The sequence below is a fragment of the Ctenocephalides felis genome, unplaced genomic scaffold, assembly GCF_003426905.1.
Source record: "Ctenocephalides felis isolate EL2017-DRISC unplaced genomic scaffold, ASM342690v1 CF-g0.4_SCAFFOLD_01886, whole genome shotgun sequence".
Lineage (NCBI taxonomy): Eukaryota > Metazoa > Arthropoda > Insecta > Siphonaptera > Pulicidae > Ctenocephalides > Ctenocephalides felis.
The window spans coordinates 170,885,416-170,898,529 of NW_020538040.1; the positions used below are offsets into that span (position 1 = coordinate 170,885,416).

General features: G+C 30.1%; 1 protein-coding gene across 1 annotated transcript; it reads right to left on the reverse strand.

Moving 5' to 3' along the window:
* Nucleotides 1-568: 568 nt before the first annotated feature.
* On the reverse strand, nucleotides 569-5,457 carry LOC113378063 (glycine-rich cell wall structural protein-like). The gene is made up of 6 exons (XM_026618575.1): nucleotides 5,443-5,457; nucleotides 4,448-4,739; nucleotides 3,225-3,226; nucleotides 1,893-2,210; nucleotides 1,160-1,316; nucleotides 569-627 (listed from the first exon to the last, which is right to left on the reverse strand). Exons 1-6 carry the CDS (start codon nucleotides 5,455-5,457, stop codon nucleotides 569-571), a joined length of 843 nt encoding a protein of 280 aa, XP_026474360.1.
* Between the last annotated feature and the right edge of the window lie 7,657 nt (nucleotides 5,458-13,114).

The window sequence follows — 13,114 nt, forward strand, 5'->3', positions numbered from 1 at the left end:
GCAAATGCCATTATCATGATACCACACACTTGAAGAAAAATATCACTTTTGTTAAGAACTTTCGGATTTTGGCGTCCTTGGAATATTATATAGAATTTCTATGAATATATGTGATGATGTGCATATATTTTGCACTTTCTTTTATGATTAGAAATTCACAAAAAATTACAATCCGATAATAAAAGAAACAATAAGCACTCAAAATTAATATTGCGGTACATTTATACAACCTCTACCTTTTATCCTTCGGTAAAAGCATCAATAAAATCTTTTTAATAAAAATGACACTTGCTGCAAGACCAACGACACTTTGCTGCAAGAATTAATACTTATATAAAGTTGATTTCAAAAAATATTCTAATAAATTTCAAAACAACCAAAATAAAAACACTTAGTTTTTTTAATACATTTATTTGTCACCGTAATAGTATTGCTTTTATTTTATGAACATATATATAATTGATATACAGTTATGTAGATGTGAAAATGGTAATTAAACATATATATACAAATAATGGGGTATTGCACAGAGCTGATGATTGATTTAGTACTGAATTTAATTTCCTATTCAGTATGAACCGGCTGTGTGTCCAGGTGGACCGTAACTAGTAGACACTCCTCCTCCGCCTGGAATTTTCGGAAATTGTGATTAATTGACTAGAGTTATGAAATGATTAATCGAAAGTAGTATGTAACGTGTGATTAGCATTAAACTGGATATATATATATATACAAAATATACATATATTATTTGTATTTCTGTATTATTAATCACTGCATTTTAAATTCTCATTCATCACATTATTTAAGAATAAATCGTGATCTATGGTTAGATTCTTATAAATCTGTAAACTTTCACTTGAACATCGATGTATGTAAAATGAACAATTTCAGATAAAGTATCGATTGAACCAGCGCGGATTTTAAAAACAATAAATCTAACTCGTCGCAACTCAATATTCAAAATAGTTTAAATTTGTTTCATTGCAGATAATTAAGTTTATTTTTGAAATTTGACCGTTTTTTATATGAATTTTGAATTTTTTTATGTTAGAAAATATTATAGATTTATTATCTTTTATCGATGAAATCTTTTGTCTTACGAACTTATGATGTTGTGTTATAAATTCTATATTATCAAATAATTTTATCCACTTACTTCCTGCACCTCCTCCGATTCCGCCGCCGATACCGCCTCCGTGACCGCCGCCAATTCCGCCTCCTATACCGCCAATTCCGCCTCCAATACCACCTCCAATTCCACCACCGATTCCTCCTCCAATTCCACCTCCAATTCCGCCGCCACCTCCGTCCTTCTGTGAATTTAAAAATGGATCGAATATAGTAAAAGACGGAAAATATTGGGGAAAGATTACTATTTTTTATGATTTAGTATTTTTAGAGCCTCATGTAGTTTTTCTAAATTTGATCGTGTTTTCTAGATTTTGCACTTATATTAGAAAAAAATATAAGAAATTTATAAGCATTTTGCAATACATAGTTATATATATTAGGTTGTCAAATATCTCCCTTCCGCTTTTTTGCTCTTGGTTTATAATACAAAAAGGCGGAAGGGAGATATTTGACAACCTTATATTTAGGGCTGAAATTGAAATAAATGGAAAGGGTTGTAAATAGAACAAATGTTTCAAAACTACGTACAATTTGATTTCGATTCTAGTTTTCACTGTAAGACTTCGTTTTCACGAACACATAGGACACTCTAAGTTCAATATTACTTGAAGGAAAGAGCATAACAATCGTTCATCCGACTACCCGAATTTGAAGTAACTCGGGTATCAAACATATTATTCATAAATCAAAATCAGCAGTTTCTTTCGTCGGCATACAATTTAATGATTTTAGTCTCATCATTTACCAATTTTTCTTACCTGGGTCTTGTATCTGATGAAGTAAACTTCTGGTTTCGTGGGCTGTGTGGGTGCTGCCGTCGGTATGCTGATCTCTGGCTGGTCTTCCGGCTTCTTGACCAATACGTAGACGAGCGTCTTCTCTTCATTCTGCGCCTGCAGGGGTATCACAGGAGCAGTTGGTGTAGGCGCAGTTGGCGCTTTAATGAATATGATTTTGTAATGTTTTTGGGGTGCGGCTACTTGAATCGGCCTTTGTGGTCTGAATTCTTGTTGCTCTGGTGGAGGTACGTGGACGTATATGTGTTTTTGGACTATGCTACCGCCTCCGAAACCCACCTGAAATGTAATAGACATATTTCGTTGTTATTTTTGTGCAGAAGATATAATCTTGACTACTTTTGTGCCTAGAGGTTTATTTATTATAATGGCATCTGATCTGAATCATATTGCCAGTGCCTAGAGGTTAATGGTGCAAAATAAGTATTTTGTCTTAACTGCACAAATTTAATTTTGAAAATTATGATGGTTTGTTGATAACTCACTCTAAATTCACACGCAAATCAAAAATTCCATTGTAACTATCTATTCCACAGATGTAGGTATTGGATTCCAAAAGACCAATATAAAATTTTGAAGTATTTTTGAACACAAATATGTTTAAAAAAAATTATATTACTATATTACAGAAAACGCATAAAATTTGTATCTATTCATGTTTCTTAAGTTTCGATTACTATTAATGATGTTCATCAATGAAAAAGTCTATGTAGCATCAATTGTTACCTTTGCCTTTGATAAATAGGTAAATGCGAACAAACAACTTCCCATAATGCTTTCCAACGACATGAATATTGAATTGCATTCATTGGATATTTTGCACACAAAACGGCCAAGTATTCATGTGAAACGTAATAAAAGTTTTAAAGCTTTACTAACAATATGTAGACAATGCATATTTATACGCACGTACGTCGCGTTGTCTTGTTTGAAACTGAAAATAAAGACTTCAAGAGATATTTATCAAACAATAATGAGTTTTCCGCGGCGGCTATCTTTTTCACATTTTATTTTCACTTTTTGCTTTAAAACTCTAAGCACGTATATCTCGAATGTAATGCGATATGCACTAACTACAGTGGCATATGCTCATTTTGCTTTTAACAATAAGTTGTGGAAAAGTTTTACCTTGTGATCAATTCCGAACTTTATGAATCTTAATATAAATATAAAATGACAATTTTGGCTCAATTTTTGCATGCATTTTTTGTACCTCTAATATTTTATTTGCTTATAATAGTTTTCATAATTTTCAAGCTTCTGTATTCAAGCATTATTTTATTTTTATTTTACCCCTTATATTATCAAACGCCACTGGTAACAAGATCAATCTCATTACTGTTCTTCCAACAGGAGAAAACGTGTTGAAAAGGCAATTATGGTAACACGTTGCACTGTATATGAGCAACGATTTAGCATAATGACTTTCATTCAAAAGTTTTCTATACAAGAAATGTATTATGAAGAGTACGATAGACTTTGTTAGTCATTAATTTCCGACAAAGATCAACTATGTCGGTCCCTCGTACTGATCAATAGAATTATATTTTTATTAGCACATTATTAATCACGCAGTAACTTATGTGTAGTAAATAATAATATTAATACATTTGATGCTTTTTGCGATATGATGAATAATGTTAGAACTACGCGGACACCATAGTCTTTAAAAATATAAATTAGATGACAATGCAGAACCGTGCAGAATATGTAACAAAGTTGCATTAAACCAATTTATTTACAGAAATTCTTCGTGCAATACTTTTCGAAATTGAGAAATATATGTGAGAGTGTATATTAGATGTGGCAATAGAAAATTTTCATTTACTAGTTTAATATGTTAGGACATATGATGAATATTGCTAAGGGAGCCAAGGTGATAGAAATGTGTTCGGTGATATATTATTCTTGATATTATTATTGCTTTTTTTTGAGTTTTAAGGAAAAAAGATGAAATAATGGCAAGATGGTAGTGTTATGTTTTCATATTTAATGCAGTGAGTGTGATAAGTATGAAAAAATAGAGGAATATATGCAAATGTGTATCCACTAAGTTTTGATTTGCTGATGTTCTTTGTACCGTAATTATTCCAGAGCTAAATCTTAACTACTTGATTATTTTAGTTACTCGAGAACATGGATAGATTAAAATATATTCAACACATTATTTTATTTATTATCACTTTTAGTAATAAATACCAAAACATACTTAGATTGTTTACTTCATAATTATTTTATATTCTTAAAATATTATTTGTGAATTCAAATAAAATGTATTTAATTTTTTTTTTTTTTGAAAGTTTGTAAAATTATGAAAATTCGTAGCTTTTACATGCAATAGTAACTGATCTTCTGAAAGTCTTCACAATTCTTATCATAATGGTATTGGTCAACACAATTTTTCTGTTAGTTACTTTGCGTGAGCAGAAGTTGTTGAAAAGTTTTAGTTAGTGAAAACACGAAGTTTCATGAAAAACGTATACTTAAAATTATATTCTCTCAGAATTTTTACATACCTCCGAATCCACCTCCGAAACCGCCGCCACCGCCGCCGCCGCCTCCGAAACCTCCTCCAATGCCACCGCCTCCGAAACCGCCTCCTCCGATACCACCGCCTCCGAAACCACCTCCACCAATTCCGCCACCTCCGAAACCGCCACCGCCACCACCGTGGCCAAGACCACCGCCACCAAATCCACCCCCGAGGCCTCCAAAACCGCCACCGCCGCCTCCGCCTCCTCGTCCAGGTGCGTTATATGAGTAGCCTGCCTCGGGCCGAGCGTGTGCCAACGCCGCCAATGTCACTAACTGCAGAAAAAAATAAATAATATATTATTTATAGAAGAAATAAATAGAAATAGAAAATTTTATACGGTGACTTTTGTAGCGTATGGAAAGGATTTTGAAAACTTTAATAATTTGAAAAATCGCGGTATAAAAGTGTCTTCAAAATGGTGAACTTTTAAGCAGTAAGAATTTTCAAAATTTTTGATATTAAAACTTTTAATTTTTGGTCTTATTATACTTTTCATTCAAGGGTTTCGACTATTTTAGTAGATAGGATTCGATTTATACTGTATAATCCGAATGTTTGCACTACCATGTTAATGGTAATGGCACTTGCAAGTCACTGTCTGGCAAACTTTATTTCCGTGCCAATAATTTAAATTCCATAAATATCACATGATTCACTTCAAGATTGTTTTAAAATGTATGATCCAAAATAGGATAAAATCGTAGAAAGCAATCTTGGACTTCTTCAGTTACTTTTAAATAAGCCAAAATTGCATATGTTAGACTTTAAATCCAATTCTTCCATCGTCCAAAGACGATTTTTCGTTGTTCACTTTGAAGTTAACAAATTGAAATTAAATCCTACATCCACAAAATCCTTCACTGTGAATGTTTATCGATCATGACGCACGATTTGAGCTTTTTACCAGAAAAATCTCACTATTTTCCACCGAAAAGTTTTGAACTTAGAAATGTTAAATAAATCCTTGTTCCTCACCACAAACGCTCTCATGTTTCTATTTTCTAAGATGGACACTGCAGGGATGTGTCTGTGATTGTCTTGTGTGACTGTGCTGTGTGATTTGATGCGATCTTCAATCGTATATATAGGGATTCCCCCGTCCAACTGATGAACGAAGAGCGTCATAATCTTTTATCTGTTACTCAGCTGCTCGAATCTTTCGCGGGGATAGTTGGGACGGCGGCCGACGTTCACTTCCCAGAGCGTTTTCTTCGCGAACCGCGTTATCGCGTTTTCGTCCGCTCGGCTGCCGGGTTTCTTGCATCCCACAAGCGGACGGACAATAATATTGTATTCTATGACTATCACCTGTTTAACCTTTTGGAAAATACATCTGCATGGATAATATAATTGTTATATTGATTCATTTGATTTTGTGCCCAAAAGGATTAAAGTGTGATTTAGATAATTAACATAAAATTTTGAAGAAAAAAACTGTTTAGATTACACAAACCACACCCGCACACACACACACACACACACATATATATATATATATATATATACATATATATATATATATACATATATATATTAGGGTGGTCCTTAATATGGACATTTTCAAATTTTATTGCTCCCAGGGGCTCAAATGCTTCAAATAAAATTGATAAAAATAAATTCTCTAAAAGTTTTAGCTCTTAATATTAACTTTTAGATAGTGCGCAATTCAATCAAAGCTTCGTATGGAAAAAAAATCGAAAATTTCAAAAATGTTTTTAAGGTATAACTTAGCGACAAATGTATTAAAAGTTACAATTCGTGTCATCTTCACAATTTAATTTGATCGCTAAGTTATATATAAAAAACATTTTTAAAATTTTTGAAAATTTTTCCATGCTATTTCCAGTATTATTATATTATTCAAAAATTTTATTTATTTTATTTATTAATTTGATTTTTATTATTATTTGCTTTTATTTTATATTAAATCATCATACTACGGATATCATTTTAATGTAAAATCTATCCTTTGTACTCTTATTTATTTAAATTTATGTTATTATTTATTATTATTGCTAGATGTTAAATTATTTAACAGTTGTAATAAATATTGTAATTAAGAAAAAGAAACAAAAATTCCATATAAAACTTTGATTGAATTGCGCACTATCTAAAAGAAAATATTAAGAGCTAAAACTTATACAGGATTTTTTTTATCAATTTGGAAGCATTTAAGCCCCTGGGAGCAACATTTTTTTAATTAAATTTCGTTTAATTTTTACATTTTGTAATTCTAAATTTCTAATATGTTTCCAATTAAAAATAGCCCATTTCGGGCACTGCGGTGTGAATTGGCAATGGGAAACCTCTCACACTATTTTTCCCAGAATTGAGTTGAAGTTTAACTCAGCTCACGGATCTGGGGCAGCACTACCCATTATTATTATTATATAAATATACATATGTAGTGGTGACACCACAAAATTTATTATAATAAATATAAGTAATTTAATTAAATAGCAATCTAACAAAATATTCTTTGAAAAGAAAAATTCAAGATTTGAAATTACACATCCTAGTGCTCTTGATAACAAAAAGAGAATTCAAAGAGAGTAAAATTACGAAAATTACGAACTCAACTTTTTTTATGCGTTTTTAAATGTATAATATTTAAATATTAAATCAATTTCTTCTATTTTTATTGATTTATATGGACTTGTATGTATGGATTTATATTTAGGGTAGGGGTCACAATTATATAATTTTCCCAAAATTCTATTCATAAAATATACAAATAATTAAATTTGAAAAATATGGACTTTTTTATCATTCTATCAAAAAAATGCATATTATATTAACATTGCAACGTCTATTTATTTGTTTGAATTTGAGCAATATATTGCAATATTGAAATGAGATCAAGAAAAGATTTTAATTTTGACTCTTCTTCGCTTTTTTCAAAATGTATTAAATTTAATATATATTATTAAATATACAATAATAAAGAAGAAACCAGAAATATTGCTCAAATAGATTAAAATGAAAGGATAAGAAAGGGAATCTGCAGCACTTTATTCTGATTACGTAGTTGATATATCATAGTTGGTTAGATGATTGACCCAATAATAAATCCTTCAGATGAACGAATTATATTTTATTGCCAATAACAACTTGTATGCAATAAAATTGATTATTTTGCAATCAATATATATATATATATATATATATATATATATATATATATATATATATATGGTTCACATATTGATAACCAGTGGGAATCATCTGTTTATTACTGAAATCGCACGCACTGTTGTATTTTAGTGGAAAAGGACGAAAATTGATAGAGAAAATTATTTTTTACGTATTGAGCTTAACAATTGCGTTTTTATTTATATGATTTATATTGTGATGTCTATTTATTTATTTAAATCTGATCAATTAATCTTTTCACAAACTTATTTTGAACTAGTGGGGCGCATTGCATCGTGCCTTAAGGCAAATTGCTGGAACTTCCCGTACAAAAAAATTTATTTTTTGAAAGATTAACATTTTTGAAAGAAAAAATACTCTGAAAAAATTAGATTTTTGAGAAACTATAAATTTTTGACAAAAATTTACTTTTTTTTTAAAAAAAAAAGACTTTTTGAAGAAAAATTTATTTTGAAATATTTTAGAAATTCTGAACTTTTTTTCAAAGCAATCGTACTGCTTTATCTACATAGAGACGAAAGATCGAAGCGCGTAAGCGCCGCGTAGCTGTCTAACGGATAAACATTGGTACGGAACCCACAGGAATTTAAACAAAATTTATACTTATTATTAAAATATCTATAAAATATCTGATAATTTGCTGTGCATATGTCTAATGATCATTTTTGACCGCCAAATGGCATTTTTTTTTACTTTTTTTTACTAGATCTCCGAAACCGCTAAACCTGCCTTCATGAAAATTTGATCAGTTCTTCATCTTGCTAATACAAGTGAAATGGTTTTTGAATCATTCAAATCGGACGCTCCGTTCTCTTAAAAACTGAGTTACAGTTTTTGGCACTTTTTGCCCCATATCTTCGGAACGGCTAGACCTTATCAATACGAATCGAATGTTTTTTGAATTATTCAAATCGCTTCATCCGTGTTTCCGAAATCGTCGACGAAAATTTGTATCCGCACACACACACATACACGCACATACACACACATACATACACACACACACATATACATCCATTGTTTCTAAGGTATGCCAAAATGTTCAGAAACCTTTGAAACGTAAACATAAATAAAAATTTTCATTTTCGATTTGTTTGCAATCACTATAACTTACCCTACGGGAAGTTAATAAAAGAAACAAATATGAAACACGAGAAGATGCGGTTGCATAAGCAATTTGAACTTGAACCACATTAGTTTAATAGAATGGTTATTTTTGTTTAAAATTTAATTTAAAATTGCAAACATATAATTGTGCTTTAATAATTAGAAGGTAGGTTCGAAGTATCAATAAATATTCTAAACTCCTGATGACAATAATAGGAAAAGTATAATGTAGACGTTTAATGTGAATTTATGTTTTGTTTTTCTGGGCATCATAAAATATTAATTAATTTAGAAAATAAAATAATACAAATAAATATAAAAAATATTAAAATGTGGTTGCACTAGTAATTTGAACCTGACCTACATTAGATACATTGAATGGTATGATAATTTTTATTAACCACCAAAAAGTAGGTGTCATCAAAAGCAAGGGTTCGAAGTATTAACATATTCTAAGCCCCAAATCGCAATTATGACCAAGAAGCAATGTCGACGTTTAATTTGAATTAATCAAATTTCTCGAGCGGCATGCATGACGGTACATCTTTATCCCGAAATCTATTCGCGAAGATTAGAAATCTCAGATTCGTCAGTATCATCGTCTGATATAAGCAAACGATATCAAATGCATCCGATGGTTTCTCGTACTTGGTTGATCCTCTCTCCCAAAGTTCAATGGAAAGCGATGTATCTCCATCCACAGATCATAGTTGCTCTCCGTGTAGTATGGAATCTCGAAACGGCTTTGATTGACTTTTTCCTATGGAATATTTGTATTCTTTATCGCGTTTTGTAACAATTTTTGCACCGGCATAGTGGTAATATAAATCGCATTATGTAGGAACTTCAAATATAGTATGACTTCGGTCGCATTATTTTTTTTTACTTTTACCAAAACTGAAATATCATATAACAACAAGAGATTTTTAGCTTAATAGTGTTTATGTATATTACTAATATGGTACTTGGTATTGAGCATAGTATTGTTACACATCACATATTGTAGTAAGGGGGTATTGAGCATAGTATCCATTACACATTACATATTGTAGTAAGGGAGTATTCTGGTCTAAAGATGCGAATTTTATGCTATTTTTCAAGGCCGTAAAGAAACAGACAATATTTTTACTATAATTTTTATAAGTCTTGGGATGAGTTTAATATTTTGAGAATTTAAAAAAGAATGGAATTAAAAATAGTCAAAGTTTTAAATCTATAAGGTGAAGTTAAGGGTCTCAAAAAAAATGGCACTCAAAATAATCTGAAGAAAAAGAAATATGTATACCATTTATGTAGAACAATGTCGATTCAGTATGGTTCACTGTTTTTTTTTTTCAAAAAAAAAAACGACTTTTTTAATATTTTTGAATTTTTGAAAAATTGTTAAGAAAGGATCTTGAGAATGAGCGTAGTTTATTCTGAAGAAGAGGACTGTAAAGAAGACTCTGTAAATTTTTTTAAAAAATCGGTTCAGTAAAAGTTGAGAAATCGTGGGTATCGTTTCTAAAAAGACAGTTTTGAGAAAAATCGTTTTAATTTCTGCAGAGGAAGAAATTAGAATTAGATGCGAAAATAATTGATAAGTTAAACTTTAAGAATATCAAAAAACACAGAATCTACATTTTTTAAATTTTAGACGAGAATAATCCCTTAAATTCAAATATAGTAAAATAAATGTTTTATATTATTTATTTATCCTTGAGCAAGCCGTAATCTATGAAATAATAAATATTTTTTATGCTAGAGTTCATAATTACTGAAATGTTAATCAATTCTATATCTTTATTTTTAAAATCATTAAAGTTATTACTTTATTGCGAATCAAAAAACGAAATTAATATTTTCTTTACTACGATGTAGATGTAGAGACATCACCTAAATAAATCATACAAATCCAATATCGTTACTAATAACTAAACAATAAAAAAAATTAAAATATTGAAATTTTATTGGTTCTCTTTAAGCATGATCCTTATAATAATATTTGTGTCGATTTCAAATTGCATTTATCAAATGAATTATGTGAATTTGTTGAACTAATTTAAATTTATTGAACTAATTTGAATTTTTTTTCACTTCACAATTCATTTTTATTATATAACGTCGCCAGAATATTTTTTTAAAAAATTTAAAAAGAAACTACTTTTGTAAAACTTATATTTTACAAAAACTACCTGCAGAAGCTCTGGTATATTTCAAAGAACGGGGGCTTTTACGCTTTATAGAGTTTATAATTATTAAAAAGATACATGGACACTTAATGATTTTATTAAAAATTATTTCTCTGATGTAGATGTAGAGATGTAATGCAAATAATAAATCATACAAGTCAATAAAAAATTTAAAGTTCTAAAATATTTTTAACTTCCCGTAGGGTAAGTTATCGTAATCATCCCAAAATCGAAATTGAAAATGTTTGCATTTCTTCACGTTTTGAAGGTTTCTGAACATTTTGGCACACTTCAGAAAAAATGGACGTGTGTGCCTGTGTGTATGTACGTATGGATACAATTTTTCGTCCACGTTTTCGGGCGCACGGATCGACCGATTTGAATAGTTAAAAAAACATTCGATTTCTATTGATAGGGGGATGTGCTGATTAATACAAATCAGCATGAATTTTTCATTGAAAAAGCGTTACATGAATTTGTTGAACTTATTTGAATTTGTTTTGGATTAAAAGTAAATTTGGTATTCCATATAACAATTTGTGTATGCAAATCATATAGAATACAAGTATGAATATCGTGAGTAAAGTAGTATAATTAATAAGTATTTTTGCAAAATTAGCATTTTCAAAAATGCTATGTAAAATGAAACAACTTATAACAAGTGTTCGCTAGACAACCTCTCTAGATCTCTTACTAACAGTTGAACGCTCGGGGTCGGCAAACTGTCAATTCATACGGAAGGATTTCAAACATACAGTCACACGATGTGTTCTTACGTTACTCACAGCTGATTAATGGAACTTATATTATTATGTTACGTATTTCAACAAATTTAAAATATTATGCAACAATAAGAATCTACAGATGTATTATTAAAACATCCATAGTCGGACAAAGACGCGTGCGTTTAATGTCAAAATCACAAGCAAAGATTTCTTTGTTGCGTTCAAGCAGCGGCGGTCGGTGTTTTGCCGTTTCCGTATTTCAATCTTCATCGTGACTTGAATTGATCTTGTTTTTTGAAAAACCGGATAACATTTATAAACTCTCGATTAAGTGCGATATATGCGTGTATATCCGTTTATTGAAAAAAATAAAGAAAATTTATAATACAAAAATGTTTTAAAAATTATGGTAATACTGTCCAAATATTAAGGTGACCATATTTTTTAAGTCAAAACCGGGACAGCAATTTTTAGTTATACAAATCCAGAACGGTGGGGGGGGGGGGGTCTTTAAAATAACAAATGCTATTCAATGATACAATGAAAAAAAATTATATGAATCATTTTTCATTAATCAAAATTGCCGACTTCTATTTTTATATTGTGTTTTTTGCTTTTGAGTTTTTGCACTTTCCACTCGCGAATTCCGAGATTTATATGAATTTTGGCGCCAGAGCGGCGGCATCCTGGTCGAAAGGATTGAAATTCTATCTTTTTTTTTCATAATTAATTTGAAAAAATAGCACTTAGTTTGTTTTCATAATTTTTAATTTCAATTTTCAAAAAACCGAAAGATCTGAATCCGGGACAAATATTGATTTTAGAAAAACCCGGGACACAAGGTGGTAATTCGGGACACAAGGTGGGACTTATGGTCACCTTGCAATTATACATATTTCAGAGAAATACTGATATTTTTAGCTTCCTATTCGAGCCTAGTATTAAAAAAAAACGATTTTGTTTTTTTCCATACATTGCATATTTTCAACGTTAAACTATTCAAGAATATGTGTACAAAAGAATTTCTAAAAATTTAAATTAGTTCTGGAGATATATTTGTTTGACTACGACAATTTTTTTCTGTTTCTTCCTTCCACAAATTTTTAAACAATTTTTCGATACGATATACCCATGATTTCTCAACTTCTACTGGACCGATTTACTTGAAATTTTCACAGTTTTCTTTATGGACTTCTCTTCAGTATGAATTAAGATCATCTTCAAATTCCAATTGTATTTTTAAGACCTCTTGGGACTAATCTGTGGGCTATAAATTTAAAAATAAAAAAATAAAAAAAAATGAATTCCGATTTTTACTATTTAAAAAAATCGAGATTATAAGAAAAAATGATAAAACATATTTTTCTTTCAGATAGTCGTTATGTTGTGAAAAAACATTATTTTAATTTGTCCGTAAAACTGTATACGATAGCGACAATATTATAGATTAACAATATATAAATACCTTTCTCTTTAAATTATTTGGAGGGT